This window comes from Centruroides sculpturatus, unplaced genomic scaffold (genome assembly GCF_000671375.1).
Source record: "Centruroides sculpturatus isolate CEXI.00-Female unplaced genomic scaffold, Cexi_2.0 scaffold425, whole genome shotgun sequence".
In the NCBI taxonomy this organism is placed as follows: Eukaryota; Metazoa; Arthropoda; class Arachnida; order Scorpiones; family Buthidae; genus Centruroides; species Centruroides sculpturatus.
In genome coordinates this window covers 36,397-53,903 of record NW_019384549.1, presented here as the reverse complement: position 1 = coordinate 53,903, position 17,507 = coordinate 36,397, and the positions used below count along the sequence as shown (strand labels likewise).

The 17,507-nt window shown below is 32.8% G+C and overlaps 3 protein-coding genes across 7 annotated transcripts in view; 1 reads left to right on the top strand and 2 right to left on the bottom strand.

Moving 5' to 3' along the window:
* Nucleotides 1–911, bottom strand: part of LOC111623599 — a 15,991-nt gene extending 15,080 nt beyond the window's left edge. The window contains exon 1 of the mRNA XM_023366229.1: nucleotides 841–911. The gene's annotated coding sequence lies outside the window, so the exon portion shown is untranslated. The remainder of the gene's footprint in view (nucleotides 1–840) is intronic.
* LOC111623598 (arginyl-tRNA--protein transferase 1-like) overlaps nucleotides 1–3,169 on the top strand; it is a 16,689-nt gene extending 13,520 nt beyond the window's left edge. For 2 of the 3 annotated variants that reach the window (XM_023366228.1, XM_023366227.1), the window contains exons 8-13: nucleotides 485–583; nucleotides 649–810; nucleotides 881–1,059; nucleotides 1,128–1,227; nucleotides 1,296–1,416; nucleotides 2,861–3,169. In XM_023366228.1, coding sequence (XP_023221996.1) covers nucleotides 485–583; nucleotides 649–810; nucleotides 881–1,059; nucleotides 1,128–1,227; nucleotides 1,296–1,416; nucleotides 2,861–3,048 — 849 coding nt within the window. In that variant the 3' untranslated portion in view covers nucleotides 3,049–3,169. Of the gene's footprint in view, nucleotides 1–484; nucleotides 584–648; nucleotides 811–868; nucleotides 1,060–1,127; nucleotides 1,228–1,295; nucleotides 1,417–2,860 lie in introns of all 3 variants that reach the window. The other variant, XM_023366226.1, reaches the window with a different exon arrangement.
* On the bottom strand, nucleotides 3,166–17,507 carry LOC111623597 (transmembrane protein 181-like). Of its 3 annotated transcripts, none has more exons than XM_023366223.1 (14): nucleotides 17,309–17,444; nucleotides 9,805–9,884; nucleotides 9,529–9,706; nucleotides 8,482–8,572; nucleotides 7,267–7,400; nucleotides 7,069–7,194; nucleotides 6,866–6,946; nucleotides 6,273–6,372; nucleotides 6,064–6,191; nucleotides 5,137–5,286; nucleotides 4,963–5,065; nucleotides 4,657–4,881; nucleotides 4,481–4,547; nucleotides 3,166–3,368 (listed from the first exon to the last, which is right to left on the bottom strand). In XM_023366223.1, exons 2-14 carry the CDS (start codon nucleotides 9,822–9,824, stop codon nucleotides 3,302–3,304), a joined length of 1,470 nt encoding a protein of 489 aa, XP_023221991.1. In that variant the 5' UTR covers nucleotides 9,825–9,884; nucleotides 17,309–17,444; the 3' UTR covers nucleotides 3,166–3,301. The 3 variants fall into 3 exon arrangements, with proteins under 3 accessions (XP_023221991.1, XP_023221992.1, XP_023221990.1); XM_023366224.1 differs by lacking the exon at nucleotides 17,309–17,444 and adding an exon at nucleotides 16,705–17,278; XM_023366222.1 differs by lacking the exon at nucleotides 9,805–9,884 and having other exon boundaries at nucleotides 17,309–17,507.

Genomic DNA, 17,507 nt, shown 5'->3' with positions numbered 1-17,507 from the left:
AAGAAAAACTTCATACTCATTTGTTTTTTGCACAACCTGGCATTATGCACTTATTGAAGCTACTGGACATAGTTAAAAATTAAGACAGCGTAAGCACAATTATTCCATATATTACAGGTTCTGATAAGTAAAGAATTTTCATAGTCCTGCCACAAATAAGCTACGTATTGATTATTGACCATTTGTGACACGCCATAAACAAGCAAAAATTTTAGAAACTAATAAGTGGGTTTAAAATTAATAAATACAAATGTATTCTGACAGTTTATGAGTTAATTATACTTTCTGTTTGTAAAATTTCCTCAACCTTAATACAAAATAAGAAAAAAGTGAACTTTTAAGAAATTAGTGGGATTTCTTGGGATGAGAAGAATTTCCCGGGTTAAAAAAACAACCAGGATCCCATTTGAGAAACCCTAGTTTGCATTACAGTTAATATAGAGAATTAAATATTAAAAGTTTTCTTTAAATATTTCTATTAAAGTTGCTTAAGAAAAACCAGACAAAGCAGAAAAATAAAGTTAAGACATTGAATGATTTTCTTAACGAACCTCTTCCCGAAAACCCGGCACATCGTTTACAGGTAATTTATATTTTAAAAATAAATTTCCAAATTTTGTTTTTGCTAAATTAATATTTCTAATGCAGATTCGTTTAGTTCGTTCCGGTCTCGGCAATAGAGAATTTGAAAAAACTTTTTCCGTTTCGCATAATATCTACGAAAAGTATCAAATGACAATCCACGGAGATCCACCGGATAAATGTTCGGAAGATCAGTATAGTTGGTTCCTTGTTAAAAGTCCTTTAAAAGTAAGTTATTATTAATATAAAAATTCTTACTTAGAATAAAACTTTATAAACATATCAGTCACTTTCTCAGCCAGAGAAAAGGTCAGAATTTTTCTGTGGTTATGGTTCATTCCATCAGCAGTATTGGCTAGATGATAATTTAATTGCTGTTGGAGTTGTAGACGTGTTACCGCATTGCCTATCTTCTGTATATCTATATTACGATCCGTCGTATAGTTTTTTATCACTAGGAACTTATGCAACATTAAGGTAAGGCAATTACAAAGGTTGTTTATCTTCCAGTTTAATGTATGATAATGAAATTTAAATAATTTTAGAGAGATAGCATTTACGCAAGAATTGAATCGCATCGTTCCGGAATTGAAATATTATTATATGGGTTTTTATATCCATTCTTGTCCAAAGATGCGATATAAAGCAAGTATTTAAACAGTTATAATTTTGCTCTTAAGTATCTTTTAATTAAATATTTAAAATATTTTCAGGGTAACTTTGAACCTTCATACCTCTTGTGTCCCGAGGTCTACAGTTGGCATCCCATTGAAAAATGTAAACCAAAACTGGATATTTCCAAATATCATCGTTTGAATGAAGATAGTAATGCAGGTAATATATTTTCTAAATGAAATATAATTTAAAAAATTAAGGTGATATTTTATAAAAATAAGTTATGACAGATTTAGTTTATACACAATATCAATGGCCAGATTTGACCAAAGTTCTTTTTGAAGTTTGGGGTGTGAAAAATTTTTAAGTCAATGCAATTCAAAATTGGTATATATTTTGTTTTAAAAATAACAAATCTAACGTACTTAAATCTAAGTCTCTTTCTAACAAAACAACATTTTGTTCAACTTTAAACTTTCATTCACTAGCTATTAAATATGTAACAACTCTAAATTAAATCTTACACTTTGTTATTGTTATTGTTTTATTAGATTTAATTCAAATAAATTTTCCTTCATTTTAAAAAAGTAGTTCTATTTATTCAGTTAAAATTTTCTAAACTTTGGTATCATGGTTAAAATTTTCTTTTGAACTTTGGATCATGTTTTTGAGTGTTATTTAGTATACAAGCATAAAAACAGACATTCTATAGAGTATGTCTACTGATATACAGGAAATATTTGGTATATACATAATAAATATACATTTTTAACAAAATGACTTGCAAGAAAAATCTTGAGTTACGTTCAAAATACAACCAATAGAAAGGTCAGAATCTCGCACACATTTTGAGAAGTACTACAAACATTATAGTTGCCAAGTGTTGACAACTGTAATGTTTGTAGTACAGCCTGAAAAACAAGTATTTAAAATAATTTCTTGACGACTTCAAAATTATTTAAATCATAACATGATTATTACTTATATGTAGGAGTTTTAATTAATCTTAAGAATTTGACTGGTGATTTGGATTGTGATTGTAATGCATTATTTTTTCTATTTGAAGTAATGGGAAATATAGATTAAAAATGTTAATGAAGAGTATCTTTCAGTTAATAATTTATTGTTAGAAAAACCAGAAAAGTGTGCAACTCAATTTTTTTTTTCTAATAATGGAAACCAACATCTACTGTTTTTCCAAGTAATTTAAATTAGTGGTAACTTCATTTTTTTAATATGTATTGTATTAGAATCTCATTATGTGCTCTATGGTAAAAATAAAAAATAGACAGGTAGTAGTGAAGAAGTATTGCATTTTTCTCAATGGAAGTAATCGTCTAAATGAGTCAGTTGTGGCTGTATTACTTCTAATAAAACACTTACTATTTTAATCCAAAATGATTAGTCACCACCTTACAAAATCTAGTATACTGAGTTAAGCAATCATTAGAAGTACATCTGAAAATAATGAAAAGCAATTTTTTTCCATTCAATTTTTTGTATTCTTAAGCAAAACTATACAATGTAATGACTCCATAACAGTTCTATTTTTTATCAAATTTTTTTGCACGAGTACTATACAAAATTTACCAATTCTTTTCATATGATATATCATTATAAATCTTAAAGGTTAATATTTAAATCTTTTTTTTTTCTTAAATAGAAGATAAAGATGGCATCGTAGACATTGGCCAGGTTCAGATTTTATACCAAAGACAATGGATTTCCTACGCCAATTATCGCAAGATGAGGAAAGGTGATTGCAACGAAGCCGAAGTGGCGGAATATGCTCGTTTTGTAGGAAGGAAGTGCTATTCTAGAATGCTTTTATACAGATCGAGTTCCAAATAATGATATACTGCTTCTTTTTACCAATTATCACTGCACATATAGCATGGAATTTAAACTGTAGATATGTGTAAATTTGTTCACAATAAATTATTAAAAGTTATGACAGAATCACTCGAATGGAGATAAGTTTTTTTTTTATTTGTGTTGATTATTGAATTTTACAATACGTATAATAGTATTTACAAAAGATGAATAGTGCAGTTTGTGACAAAATTAGATGCTGGCAAACTATTTTTCTACCGTCTGTGCAGTTTCAGTCGCTTTCTTCTTTGTCAGGACCCGGCTGAACAGGATTTAACAGTCTGCCTTCTGCATCGGATCTATGAAAGAAAACAATTCTAAACAATCTATACAATCTGTTCATAAAATTAATTACCACACTCATAGAACTCTTTGGAAGCAATTCACCATATGGTCAAAGTTTACAAGGTACTTGCAAGAAGTAGATGCACTGCTTATGGCATTGTCGCCTGGTGAGAAAATTTCCCTTAATCAAATTTTGGCATCAAAGTATCTCGAGACTACTTTTTGTAGCTGCACAAAATAGAACAATAAATACTTAAGATTTACATGAACTTGCTTCTATTCTAAATTTCACAGTGCCATTGATGCTCATTACACAAATACATTTTCAAGATGAGCATTCTGTTAGTCTTTTACTCTTAGTACAATCACAACATTGTAGTATCAGGATTTGCATATAAATGTCTCCAAATCCACTTAATTGTTAGTAGAGGAAAGGCCTCGGTTTTTCCTTTTACTCTACTAGCAAACATTTATTTCTCCCACAGTTTTGTGCCAACAATAATCTCGGGATTCAAACTTTCTTATGCCTAGATTTTGTACTTACGACTATCAATAATTACAATAATTGATCACCAAAATACTAATTTCCAGTTGTTTTATAACGAATCGGTGGAAGTAGCATAAACACACCCAGATGTCTTATCTTAGAAGAAAAACTTAACAAATAAATCTGAATAATAATAGAAATGCTAACACTACACTCAAAAATTTATGGCACAAAAAGTCAGTATTTCAAAGTCTACTCCTTGCAAGTCAACTTTTAATTACATAAAACTAGAAATATTTAAAGATGAAAACAAAAAATATAAACTTTGAGATGCCAAGTTGGCCATTTTCCAGGGCCACAATGGGGTGTCCTGTCCAAATTTGATCCCCTAGGGTAGCAGGCCAACATCTTCGCTACCGCAGCTATTTTTATATTCTATCCGCATTAGATTAAACATCTATTACTATGGGTTGAGGTGGCCTAGGGTTTCTAGACCAGTAAGCCGACACGGCTTATTGCTCTAGAAACCCTCGGAATTTTTTGACAACAGGTCTGTCTTGGATACTGGTCCACGCCACTCCGAGGAGGGTCTACAGAAAAAGCAGAAATGAAAAAGGAAAAAATTAGGTATCTACTTACCCATAAATGACTTCTTCATCCGAATCATCAATCATCGAAAGAGCAGGATTATCCTTTACTCTAGATTCTGTAACAAATCAGAATAATCCTTTACCACAATCACACAAGAATTATTTATGGTTGATTTTTTTGTTATCCTAACTAAAAATACAAGTAACCAAATAAAAGTGTTATACCTAACACGGCATTTCCGGGCGGCGAGTATACGTAGGCCATATTATACAAATAAAAATTTAAAAGACCGTAGAAGGATAAAAATTGAGCCGAACTACTGTAGTTGTGGGTGAAGTCTGCCATAAAGTTATCCTTTAATATGGAGGTTTTTATATTTAAAACCATATTAGTCACGCTATTCAGGATGACTATTATCATGGTGAAAGTTTGAAATTTCAGACGAAGATCTATAAATAAAAATAATATATACTTCAAATTCTGAGTTTTTTTTTTTTTTCCTTTCAAATTTTATGTTATATTTGCATTACCAAAGTAAGGCATGGAATGAACTTCTGTATAAGCTTTCACCACTAGACAGGCAAGATATAAAAAATAAAATATGCACACGATTCCAAAGAAAATTTTGAAACCCTGAAAATAACAATTGCATTTAATGTAATTTAATAGCGATGTGCGACCGCAGTTTAAAAATTAGTAAATACCGTAAAGTTTTGGATGTCCAAGTGATAGTCGAAGGTCGGATCTTGTAATTCGTGATATTTCTGGCTGGAGGTGAGTATTACAGTCGAAATCCATAGCAATCCGACAATAATACACTTAGGAAAATAAAAGGATAGGAACTTTCTTTTATTCTGAAAAATAAATAAGTTATTGATATGCGATTTGCATTTTAAATACACAATACGGTGAGTGACCTCGATGGCTGAATGGCTGAGGCACTGACCTTCTGCTCCGGGGGCCCCAAGATAGAATCTGGTATGAGAAACTCTGGAAATTTTTCATGGGCAGTCTCTGTTCTTTGCCATTTTCTCAAACCCATGATAGGTATGGAAAAAAGGTGATGTTATGGCGAGGAAGAAAAGAGAGAAACCTTTTACAAGCTCGAAAGAAGCGGGAATTTTTCCTTTTTTAAATATATTGTGAGCCTTTCTTGGACTTTTACAGTCTTCAAAATTGACACAAATGAACCCATTTCCTCCTCATTCTGCTTGGAAAATTTAATGCTTGTGTGTAACACAGTTAAAATGTCAGTTATTTGGTATTATGACTGACAATCAATGGAGTTATAAATGAACATATCTAGAAATGTGAACATCATGAAGCCTTGTAAACATGACAATAAAATGTGTTTATTGTTGTTTGATTACATTAACTTCCCGCCAACAAATATTATTTTAAAAGGTCAATGATGTATATCTTATATAATTTTAACTTTTCACCCTGCAGGCATTAAGGCTTTATTCGTGCTCACAATGGGAGCAGGCAAGATTGTGAGGAAAGACCAAGATCGAATCACCCATATGTTAATATGGATCATCAAAGTACTGGGCCAGTACCTTTTACTGCCTCAACTACCTAGCCGTCGTACGGATGGATTAATACGTTAATTAAAATACTATTATACGAACCTGACGAATTCCGTGATAGGCACATAACCAGAAGAAAAGCATGGCAGAAACAAAGGACGCTTGAAAAGTAACGTCTAACATGCCGGGGAGCCAACTATTAAACAGGAACGACATTGGAAATATAGGATCTAGAATGGAAAATCAAATTGCAATCTTATTAAACTATAAAAATCAGATGTAAAATAACAATCATACGTATAAATTCATACTGTTATATAAAAGGAGGAGAGGAAGTAAAACAAACATCCATTTCTGTTCGTAGGACCAATCGTGATGGATAAAGTGACGTAAACTGTGAGAAAACCAACACTGGAAAGAAATTTAATGTCCGTGTATACAAAATATGTTTTATTCTAAATATACTGGGTGATCGAACAAAAGCTTTACTTGCAAGGAACAGACTTATGACACCGTATTTAGAATTTTATATGTTATATGTTGAGCCCCGTAGCAAACGTTTGAAAGATTTCTACAATCCCTTAGTTATTGTAGAATTGATAGAATAAGACACAGCACAATCTGTCAATGAGGTGTGTCTCGAAAGTACTTTTTTACAGAAAACTGGACCCATTTAGGCATTCAACATGTGAGAAAAACCCATAAATTCAATATGGCCTGCTGTCGGCAAGGTGCAAACCCGCAATCTTGGGCCATCAGCTGACCCAAGATTTAATTGCTTCTCGCAACACGTTGCAAGGAAGTGACAAGCATGGCAAACTCGTGGCATTGCCGAGTCTACTCCTCCCAAATAAATATTTTGTTCGATCACCCCGCAATCATATGACCAAGAAGTTTCACTCACGGTAACGTAAAACGTGACAATTAAAAATATCATCCGAAACCAAATTTCCATTTTGGTATAAGCTGGATTATAACTCTGAAACTAATTGCATCATTTATCAATAAAGATAATTCAAAACAAACTTCAAACATTTATTTTTGATAATTATAATAATAATATTAAAATGTTTTTACAAATAAATTTATAATATTTATTACAATTACCTGAAACAATACATCTGTTATCTGATATTTTTCGTCAATAGTTTCTAAGCCATAAAAGCGAATTGTGATAACGTAATGAGAGTATTCTAAGAAGCCTAAATGTAGCACTGTTATGGCATCACAAATCTATTAAAAAAAAATCAATATAACTTCTGGTTTTAATGTGTTTTTGAATTAGCAAATATTAATTTAACTAACCTTTTTCGAACAATGCAAATCCCTCGTTCTGTTTTTATTGTGTTTTTTATCTGAAACCAGCATGTGTTCGTTTTTATCGGAGATGCCGTAAACAACGACATTTACGTCAAATGTCTTGTCAAAGGTTTCTTCCTCTGACATTAATAAAAATCAATAATTAATTTTTTGTTTGAATCTGTAAGTAATTGGTTGGAAAACTTCCAAAACTTTGATATAAATTCAAATTATAAGAAAAACTGTGCTTTATTGGAATGAATCCAGTGTTTATGAGCTTATCTATTCATCTTTGGGGCCTTAATTATTCTAAAAAAGTTTTAAATTTACACGCACCACTCACTTTTTCCAGCAGAGAATTCTAATAAATGTTCAAAGCACAAACTGGAGATTCAAATGTTTGAAGAGATTCCATTCTGGAATGCTTAACGAATTCTGGACTGTGTATTCAAAAACTTATCATCCAATACAATCTGAATTCTACACAATGTTTTTATGCTTTGTGTGGTGTTCTCTTGTTGCATAATATGCAACCTCGATGTTTTTCAGACGTTACGCAGCATGGCACTGGTTGGTACTGGAGCCAAGACTGCACAGCATAATGGTCTGAAGTTTTGGATTAGGAGAGAAGATTGACGAAATAAGGACATCCTAATATAAAGTTTAAGTAGTTTGGATTGCAATAATCTTCATCTAGGTTGTGAGCAATAGCAAACAAAGTACGATATTGGAAAAATAATGCTAGAGATTTAAAATTTTATATTTTAGAAGTATTTAAGTTTATGAGGAAGAGTTGGATATGCTCGAAGGTGCTTTAGTTCTAAATGTAAATGTTCCTTCCAATAAAGCATAGTTAACTAATGAATTACAGAAAAACAATGCTTACATTTTATAAAAATTGATGTAAAATATTATCTTGCATTGATTTAATAATTAAGTAAAATAAATTAGTTTATTTTGGTAATATAATATTGAATTAATATTTGAGAAAATATACGATAAAGAAATGCTTAAAATGTACAGTGCTCAAAACATGTTAACAAGCATGTGCAGTCACAGTGACGGCAATAGCAGGCCGTACTTTTTGAAAACTCCACGACCTAGATGTGACTTCTTGCATGTGACAAAGAACTATTCAAAGGACAACATACCACTTTATTTTCATATTAGTGTTAACATTTTTTAAAGCACCCTGTAAATATATATATAAATATCTCTTACCATCTTCATTCAATATAATAATTTGTGCAGTAACTTGCAATTGTTGACTGTATGCAGATAATGTAGGCGATTTAAGAAGAAATGGACCTGTCTGAAAATCAAAAAGAACTTTTAAAATCATATACTTATTCAAAATTATCAGCTACATCATATAACTCTCAATTTAAGACACATTTTGGACTGATTAATTTTCAAAATATTGATTTAACTTAAGAAAGATTAACTCCATCCTTTTTTGAGGAGGACTTAAAATGTCTATTTTTAAATGAATTTCCCAGAGTTATAATTTTTATGGTTGAAAATTTACTGCATGTTTATGTTAATTATTATCTGAGAAGTGTGATGCATACACCAATTGATAGAGTAACTATCTGAGTTTTGTCTCCTGCCTGCATTCGGATGTCGTCTGTTATCTCTAGGAAGTGCGGTAAACAAAAATGTCAATCTGTAACTGCTGTGTGTTCCACAGTTTGTAAAGTCGGAATTGTGCTTTTCATCGTTTAACATGACTAATCTGTAGGAGCCACAATTATGGACTGCCACGAGAGGAATGCCATAGTGAGCATAGGAAGAATTTGAGCACAGATGTGTGGTGCGAGGTGCATGCATTGAGATGTAATGGGCAAATGTAAAACTTGGACAGTTTTCCAATGCCTTAATGAACACTGCAAATTTCTCGGATAATAATTAACGTAATTACAATAATTTAAAATGATAGCATTATTTTTTGGAAGAACCTGTAATATGTTTAAAATGAAATTCAATCAATACTCGTGCTTTAATGGAAAATATTTAAATAGTCCAAGAGTTAACTTTCCATCTAGCAAACTATACAGTATATACCAAACCAAAATAGTATACAGTTTAATCATTATTAGTTATCAAATGTAATTTAAATCATTTAATACAAATTAAATTATTGTATATAAAAATCAATAAAGCATCTTTGCAAACATAGAAATTTATATAATGTAATATTTCACTGGTTTTGCATGACTCTAAAATAAGTAATAAATGTAAAATTAAAATTCATAAATAATCCCTCACCGCCATTATCGATCTATTAAGTTCGGGTTTGATATCCGTAGCATGGAGAGAGACGGTGCTTGAAGTGGAGGGTCCGGCCAGACCGATAACCACGCAGAGAGTATAAAGGGCAATAAACACCAAGAAAAGCAACACAAATTCTCTTTTATGAAGAGTGTACAGTCGCATCTGAACCGATCTGTAAATAAAAAAGAAATTTCTGTAGCATTTAATTTTATTACTACAACGGTTACGTGTAACAATTTCTAAATTATAAACTTAATTAAATACGCTTACGTAAATATTTTGATAAACATTCGGTTTCAGAAAACATTGCAAATCTCACATTTTCGACGATCATTTTTATTCCGAATATTCTGTAAAATATAAAAATAAAAAGAAAAAACAGAAATAAGAACATAAAATAAAAAAAAAAGAAGAATTTAAATAAATATTTTAAAAAAACAAAACAGAATTGAAATAATAAAACTGAATAAAATTAAAATATAAAAGATTTGTATAACAATAAAAACTAGAATGAAATTTATTAAAAATTGTATGCAAGTGGAAGATGATAAAACTTAGAGTATCCAGATTCATCCTTTTCAGATCGTAGGAACACGAATCTCATAGTCCCATAAGGCAATTTTCTTTTAAAGATTGACTTTTACATATTTAGGTAGGAAAGAGCCTACAAAAATAGATTCTAAGTAAATATGTAAGGCCAAAATGTCCCTCTGACGAGAGCATAATTAAAAAATAAAATTATGCTGAGGGATATACTGTATTAATGCTCGTTTAAGTGGAGAAGAGCATAACTGACTCTACAATATGAATGTATATACTGTATTTATAATATATATACAGTATATATATATATGTTACTGTGAAAGACCGAAATTAGAGAATGTTGACACATACAAAATATGTCGGTGAAAGTCCGAATATTTGGTTATATTATTATACATTCGAACAATCGCTGGTGTATGTCGACAAGAACAGATAAGCTTTGGTGGAGGTCAAAACGACACCCGAAAAACTGACGTCGACAGAGAGGCGACAGTCTGTCGCCAAATACTTTGTGGATAGCTGGAGGTAGGACACGGTCGTACCTCTTTTTCCGGCAACATTTGGTGGAAACTGCCCACTTTGTCACCTGATGGCATTTTTGTTCTTTTGATCCTGCGAGGTGGGGATCAGTTTGTCAGGTCGAGTGGCGGAGGATGAGAGGGGTTGTCGGTAAGGCATTGGCAATATCCGAACAAAAGACACCATTAACAGATCAGTTCGTAATCACATAATAATGTAATCAGTTCATAATTTGTAAAGAAAAGTTACTTTCCATAGATGAGATTTCTTCTCAAGAAATATTGCTGAGAGAAGCAGCTGCAACTAATTCGAAAAGTGGAGGGCAAGGCTATACACGCTGTCATTGCAAAAAAAAAGTATTCCACGAATAAATGCAGTTGTAAAAGCAAGAGACTCTTATGCAATTCAAAGTGCCATAACAGTTTAAGTTGCTGCAATAAATAAGATTGTATAACATTAATCACATAATTTATGTGTAAGTTTATTATTCGGGGTAGCGTAAGTCGAGTAATACCTCGACTTACGCAAACATGGAGTTACGTGATTTTCAAATCTCGTCGAATCGTCTTTTGTTTGAGCGCCAGGCAACTCTTGATTACTCACTCCCCCACACTACTGTTCAGCTTACATGTTTGAACATGTCGCGCAGAATCGACGCATAGCTACAATTTATTTTGTGTTATTTATTTCTGTGTATTTTATATCTATGGAGACTTGAGAGACTCTATGTGGTGATTTCTTGTAACCGTGAATAAATCAAAAGACGAGATAAGATTAACAAGAACATTTATTAGCTTACATACCTCCAACTTGGATTTTACACAAATTGCGAAATTATACAAAAATTGTGTAAGTCCAAATTATATTAATTTGGACTTACACAAATTTGACTTACGCGGTTATTGCTCAGTCCCACCTATCGCGTAAGTTTGGGGTATCACTGTATTTTCTTTAATGATTAAAAATGTACTGTTCATTTTAGATTCAACGGTTTATTTACATGTGCAGTTACTTAAGCTTTCTCCTATTTTCACACATTAATGTTGCATTTTTGTCTTAACGTAATAAAAATATTTTTATTCACCATTCACCATCAGTGCATGCTGAATGTCGACATTTGCCGGTGTAAGTGAGAAATAATGATATTTAGCAAATATTTCCTACATACATGAAACGACTGTGTGAATGCTGGCATTCACCGGAGAATGTTGACATTCGCCAGATATCAGTCATTAACAGCAACATATTTACAGGTACACGATCAAATTTTCAGCAACTCCTTTAATCCAGACAAAATTACAAGGGGAACTTGAAATTCCTGCAACCATCAGATTAGTTTACTGGGTGGTCACAGATGGCATTGTGTGTAGGGCACACTTATTCATATTATTTATACTGCACTTGTTGGCAATGATACCACAATCTTGTGATATTCTTAGTTTATTTTGCTTAAATTTATGGCTTCTAAAAGATATGAGAGTGCCAGATAAAGTAGAATTGGTGAAAACAAATGGACCACGGTGTTTTGATGCATAACCTGTGTGATAACTATCTACATATGCATACTGTAGTATTGCTTATGATATAAAGAAGCAATAAATAATGATATATTAATGTACAAGTACCATTATTTCATTTATGGTTTTATTTAATTTAAGTTTCTAGCAGCCCATGATATATTTTAAACCCATGGAAAGTGTATAATTAGTGGGTTAAAGGTGTGTTGATTAACTATTATTATTATTATACATGACCATGGTTGGCCTTAATCAAGCAAGGGTTTGGAATCAAGGGTGCTGGAAATTTGGTGATATACCTGTATAACTTTGTTTTAATTTTCCAATAATATTTTAGATTACAAAATACTCTTAGATATATTCAGTTTATATTCATTGAACACATATTGCAGAATGATTAATAATTATTTTAAGAATTAAAACACAGTGTAATTGTAAATTTATATGAAGTTTTATAAAGAAACATGCAAAATAAGTCAAAAATCTCATTGGACTGACTATCAGTTCCATAAAATGGCAACTGGACATCAAACCTACTGATTTTTATTTGTGGGAGTATTAAAAATGATAACATATTATCTGAAGTTACAAAACATCCGAAGGAATGCATCTGTATATTGGCATAAATAACAGGCACATAGCAAGGTTGGGGTCCTGACCGAGAAGAACCCATTGCCAGATCTAATAAAATTCTTCTGGGATTCTTTTAGGAAAGGTTCTTGTACACATTATGGATTTGGTTAGGTCAACAATGAGGCAGAACTGATTATGGGTGACAAAGCCCAACATATCTGGGATGAACTGCCTGTGAAATTTACATTCAAAAGGTTAACAAATGATAATCCCTAAATTATGTAATGCTATTTTTATGCTTTTCAACTATTATCCCATCCCCATAATGCTCTTTAACACTGTCACACATACAGTCCTCAAAATTATGTAATCCATATCCCCAGTTAACTTCCTTACTTATATTAAGTATTGAACATTGTGTTATTTTATTAATTACATGTATAATGTACAAGACAGTATGGTATGGTTTACTATTCAACATTTCAGAAACAAAAAGGAATCATCATGTTACTCAAGGGTTCAAAACCTAACATTATGTAATGTTTTTGTAAACACTCCAATCTCCCATCCCCTTGTAACACATTGTAATGATCACCTTTGTACCCATGGGACCATCCATTTATTATGTGTACAGTTTGAAGGGAGAGACATTGTCTATGTGAAAATTTTTTAATAGTATTAGTGGCATATGAATTTGTTCTCAAAAGCCTGCTTACTAGTAACTTTAAAAGGTTCTGCAAATATTTTCTAAGTCATTTCTTCAATGTTAGAGGGACCACAAACTATTGTAGACATAATTAAAGGAGAGAGGGGAGGGGTCAAAAGTTGCACAAAATCTGTATATGTAATTAATTGATAGCCCAAGCTTATTACTTAAACTTTTCAAACCATAATACAGAATGATCTGTCTAGTTCAAAGAATAATTCAAAATATCAAACTGTTCGCCAAACAAGAATAGAAAATGTAAATCAATAGACATTATATTATAAGTAAATTACATCAACTATTATAACCATTAAATTATATATATTCAGAAAAATATATGATGGGATATGTTTCTGGCCACAATATTTGAGACTGTATGCTGTATGATTCATAGCAAAGATAATTTGTAAATATTCTGGTTCTGATTACATTCATTAGAAATTCACTTGAAACCTTTCTCCCCCACTCTGACTCTTTCTGTCCTGTGGGCACTAAGAAAGTTTTTTCAAGCCCACAATGCAGGAGTGGGGTGATGAAGGATTGTTTTGGTTTTGTTAAGTTATGGTAATGCAACACTTGGGCGATCTGCCTAGGGCAGGGGTCGTCAAAGTGGTCTATATCAATCCCCAGGGGTTGATGAAAAGACTAAAACTTACAAATTTTGAACCGAATATTGCTAATCTCGCTAAGGATTATCAAGCTTATCCGTCTCATTGATTGTCAGTTACAAAAATTATTATTAACATGTACAATAAATGTAAAAAATTGTAAAATTAAAAGATATATATTAAAATAGTAAGAGCTTTTTTTTTTTTGCTTGTAACAAACTTTTTGGTGGGGGTCGATGTGAGGTTTCGAAAAGTTGTAAGGGGTCAACGATCAAAAAAGTTTGGAGACCCTTGGCCTAGGGGATGCCTTCCGGGAGATCTTTTAAGGGTAATTGGTCCCTATTCAGGCATTACAGATGTGGAGAAAACCCAGAACACTCCATATGGCCAGCCCATCCTGGAAAGGTGCAAACTCATGACCAAACTTCTAGTGTTCAAGGAACGGAACCACTTGGTGACCGGTAGGCCTTTATGAAGGATGGAGCTTGATATATTCCATACAGACTACTCAAAAAAATTTCCTAGAGTTTTCTGTCTGAAATTGATCATCATTCCAGAGCAGTAGGCTGACACCTTTGCTACCACAGTCATCCAACTGATTTATATTATAAAATACATTCAATACTATAAGTAAATAGTAAGAAAAATAAAAATCTATCTCAGTTGTAAGAGGCTGATTATTTTTATTTGCCTATAATTCCATCCTCCAGGAAAGTGAGAAGTTTATCAAACAGGAATATAAGTTGCTGATTACTGATATGTTAAAATTATTTATTATACAAAATTAAAGTGAATTGAATCCAGAAAAGAATCAATTTTCAAAAGCTAGATACAATTTCTTATGTTTCTTCTAGTTTCTAATTGTCTGTTCTGCATCATTTTAAGAAGTATCAAAATCAGTCTCGGAATCTATAAGTCTACTTTATATTTTGATATAAAAGCAATTTATAAGGATCTCTTATCTATAAAGTGGTCGATAGGGACGATATCTAGTAAAGCGACCTTAATATGGCCAGATAAGTAAGCCAATGTCTTAACCTGTTTCATTTAAAACAAACTATGTCATTGGTTTGTTTATCCAGTTATATTAAAGCCACTTTACTAGCAGCACACCCAAAGAGTTCTTATGAAATTGTCCTTAGTTAATTATTTTGTTTACTTTTTAGCAGAGTTTTAATATGACAAACATGAGTTATATATGCAATAGAAAAGGAATTAATTATTTGTGAAATTCATGACTACCCCAATAGGCTCAATTCAAGCTCCGAACGAGACATTTGGGACCTTATCAGAGCTGTAGAGCATACTTATAGGAGCAAAAAACTCAAAGAAACCATACCTCTATGACCCTTCACAAGATACAGCTCCCAAAATTGGGTCGTGCAAGATCGCAAGTCGCGCCACTCTGTCAAGATTATCACATTTAACTGTTTAGCCCATGTGACTATGCTGTCTTCGAGCAGTCCACTTGATGTTATATAGTTTTAAGGGGGTGTGGGGGATGTGGGGGGTGATCCCTACCCAGGCGATGAGTGCAAGCGATAAAGAGCACCAAAGTGCCCGACTACATGCGAAGCATCGGTCAAGGCTTGCTGTTGTTCACCTTGACAATGCAGAGCATGGAGAATAGGCAGTATGAAACTACATGTACATGTTAAAAACTGACCTTTCGAAACAAATATCTCATGAAGGGTCACATGTATACATGTATGGTTTCTTCGACTTTTCTGCTTATACAAGGGGAGGTTATACTTTTACATCTGACCCTTTGCAAGATACAGCATACTTCCAGGGATGCATGAGCTTGGGAGTCACNGATAGGTTGTTTAGGGGTACAGAAAAAAGTTAGTTATTATGGCAGAAAAAATAATATATTATGTATCACAAACTAATAGTATTAAAAAATTATTAGGTAAAACATGTTCCTTGCAACAATCACAACTTTATTATACATTTTTTCATTTACTTTTTTTTCTTTAATTTAAAGTTACAATATGTAAAATTAACAATACGGGTACTCACTAAATTTCTTAAATGAGGGGTACAATCTAGAGATATGACATGTCACGGGGGTACGCTAATGAAAAAAGGTTGGGAACCACTGGTTTAGCCCATGTGACTATGCTGTCTCCGAGCAGTCCACTTGATGTTATATAGTTTTAATGGGGTGTGGGAGCTGATCCCTACCCAGGCGATGAGTGCAAGCGATAGAGAGCACCAAAGTGCCCAACTACATGTGAAGCATCGGTCAAGGCTTGCTGTTGTTCACCTTGACAATGCAGAGCATGGAGAATAGGCAGTATGAAACTACATGTACATGTTAAAAACTGACCTTTCGAAACAAATATCTCATGAAGGGTCACATGTATACATGTATGGTTTCTTTGACTTTTCTGCTTATACAAGGGGAGGTTATACTTTTACATCTGACCCTTTGCAAGATACAGCATTCTTCCAGGGATGCATGAGCTTGGGAGTCATGTCATTCCACAAACTATCATATTTAACAATTTAGCTCGTGTGACTGCCGGTTTTGAGTAGCCAACTTGACTGTGGAGTACTTGATGTTATATAGCCTTAGAGGAGGGTGTGGATGAGAGGTGTGAACGACAGGGGTGCCGAGATGCTTATTCGCCACACTCCACGTTGGTCAACGTAGAGCATGGAGAATAGGCAATAGTACCGATTCACGGTAAAAACTTACCTCGAAGGTGAATATCTCACAGACGGTCTTTAATTCTGGGGGTGGCAAATTCCTCATTCAGAATTCACATCTTACCTTACGAGAGCCGGAGACCAGGCCGGGAGTAAAAAAAGTCAAAGGAACCGAAGCCTACACGCGACCTCCCGAAATTAGCCTATCTAAAATTTGGCCCGACAATTTGCCTTTTTGTTTGTTTGTTTGTTTGTTTTATTTAATTAATTATTTATTTATATCATTATAAATTTGATTTCTTGCCAAGAGACAATTAGGGGTCCGGTTCCTTTGACTTTCTCGGTCTAGGAGTGTCTAAAATTTCGGGGAAGATTCAAACTCCTCATTCAGAACTAAGAAGTTTCCTTTAGGTAAATTGCATATAGAAATATTTATTAGCAAATTAACTAAAAGTAACTTCTACCGTACACACTTGTTATTTTTATTAAATCATAGAATTTAATTTAACCGATTATATTTTATTACATTAAAAAAAAATCCGTAAATTACACGTTTCGACTGAAAAAACACGCGCGAATCACCCGCAATATTTACACTGTGACGTTTACATTGTGACGTTTACAGTAGGTGAATGAAATGGACATTTATTTACCTTTCGCAGCGATCATGGTAGTAAGTGGGAGCTATAAATTTACTAAATTCGCTAAATAAGTCACCGAATTGGTTACAGGCCGATCTCAATTTCATCTTCAGAAAGGCAGAATTAAAACAATAACGACTTTTCGGATAACCGTTCATCTCGGAGCGGGTTTCAGGATCAAAAACACGACACAACTACGACCACCGCCATG

What these genes read in the sequence shown, in the direction of transcription:
- LOC111623597 (XM_023366222.1), bottom strand. Translation starts at nt 17,454, where the DNA reads ATGAACGGTTATCCGAAAAGTCGTTATTGTTTTAATTCTGCCTTTCTG. An exon ending in TATTATATTGAATGAAGATG is followed by an intron (nt 7,401 to 8,481) that starts GTAAGAGATATT and finishes TATTAATGTCAG; the next exon opens with AGGAAGAAACCTTTGACAAG. An exon ending in GATGAAGAAGTCATTTATGG is followed by an intron (nt 3,369 to 4,480) that starts GTAAGTAGATAC and finishes TTTCTTTCATAG; the next exon opens with ATCCGATGCAGAAGGCAGAC.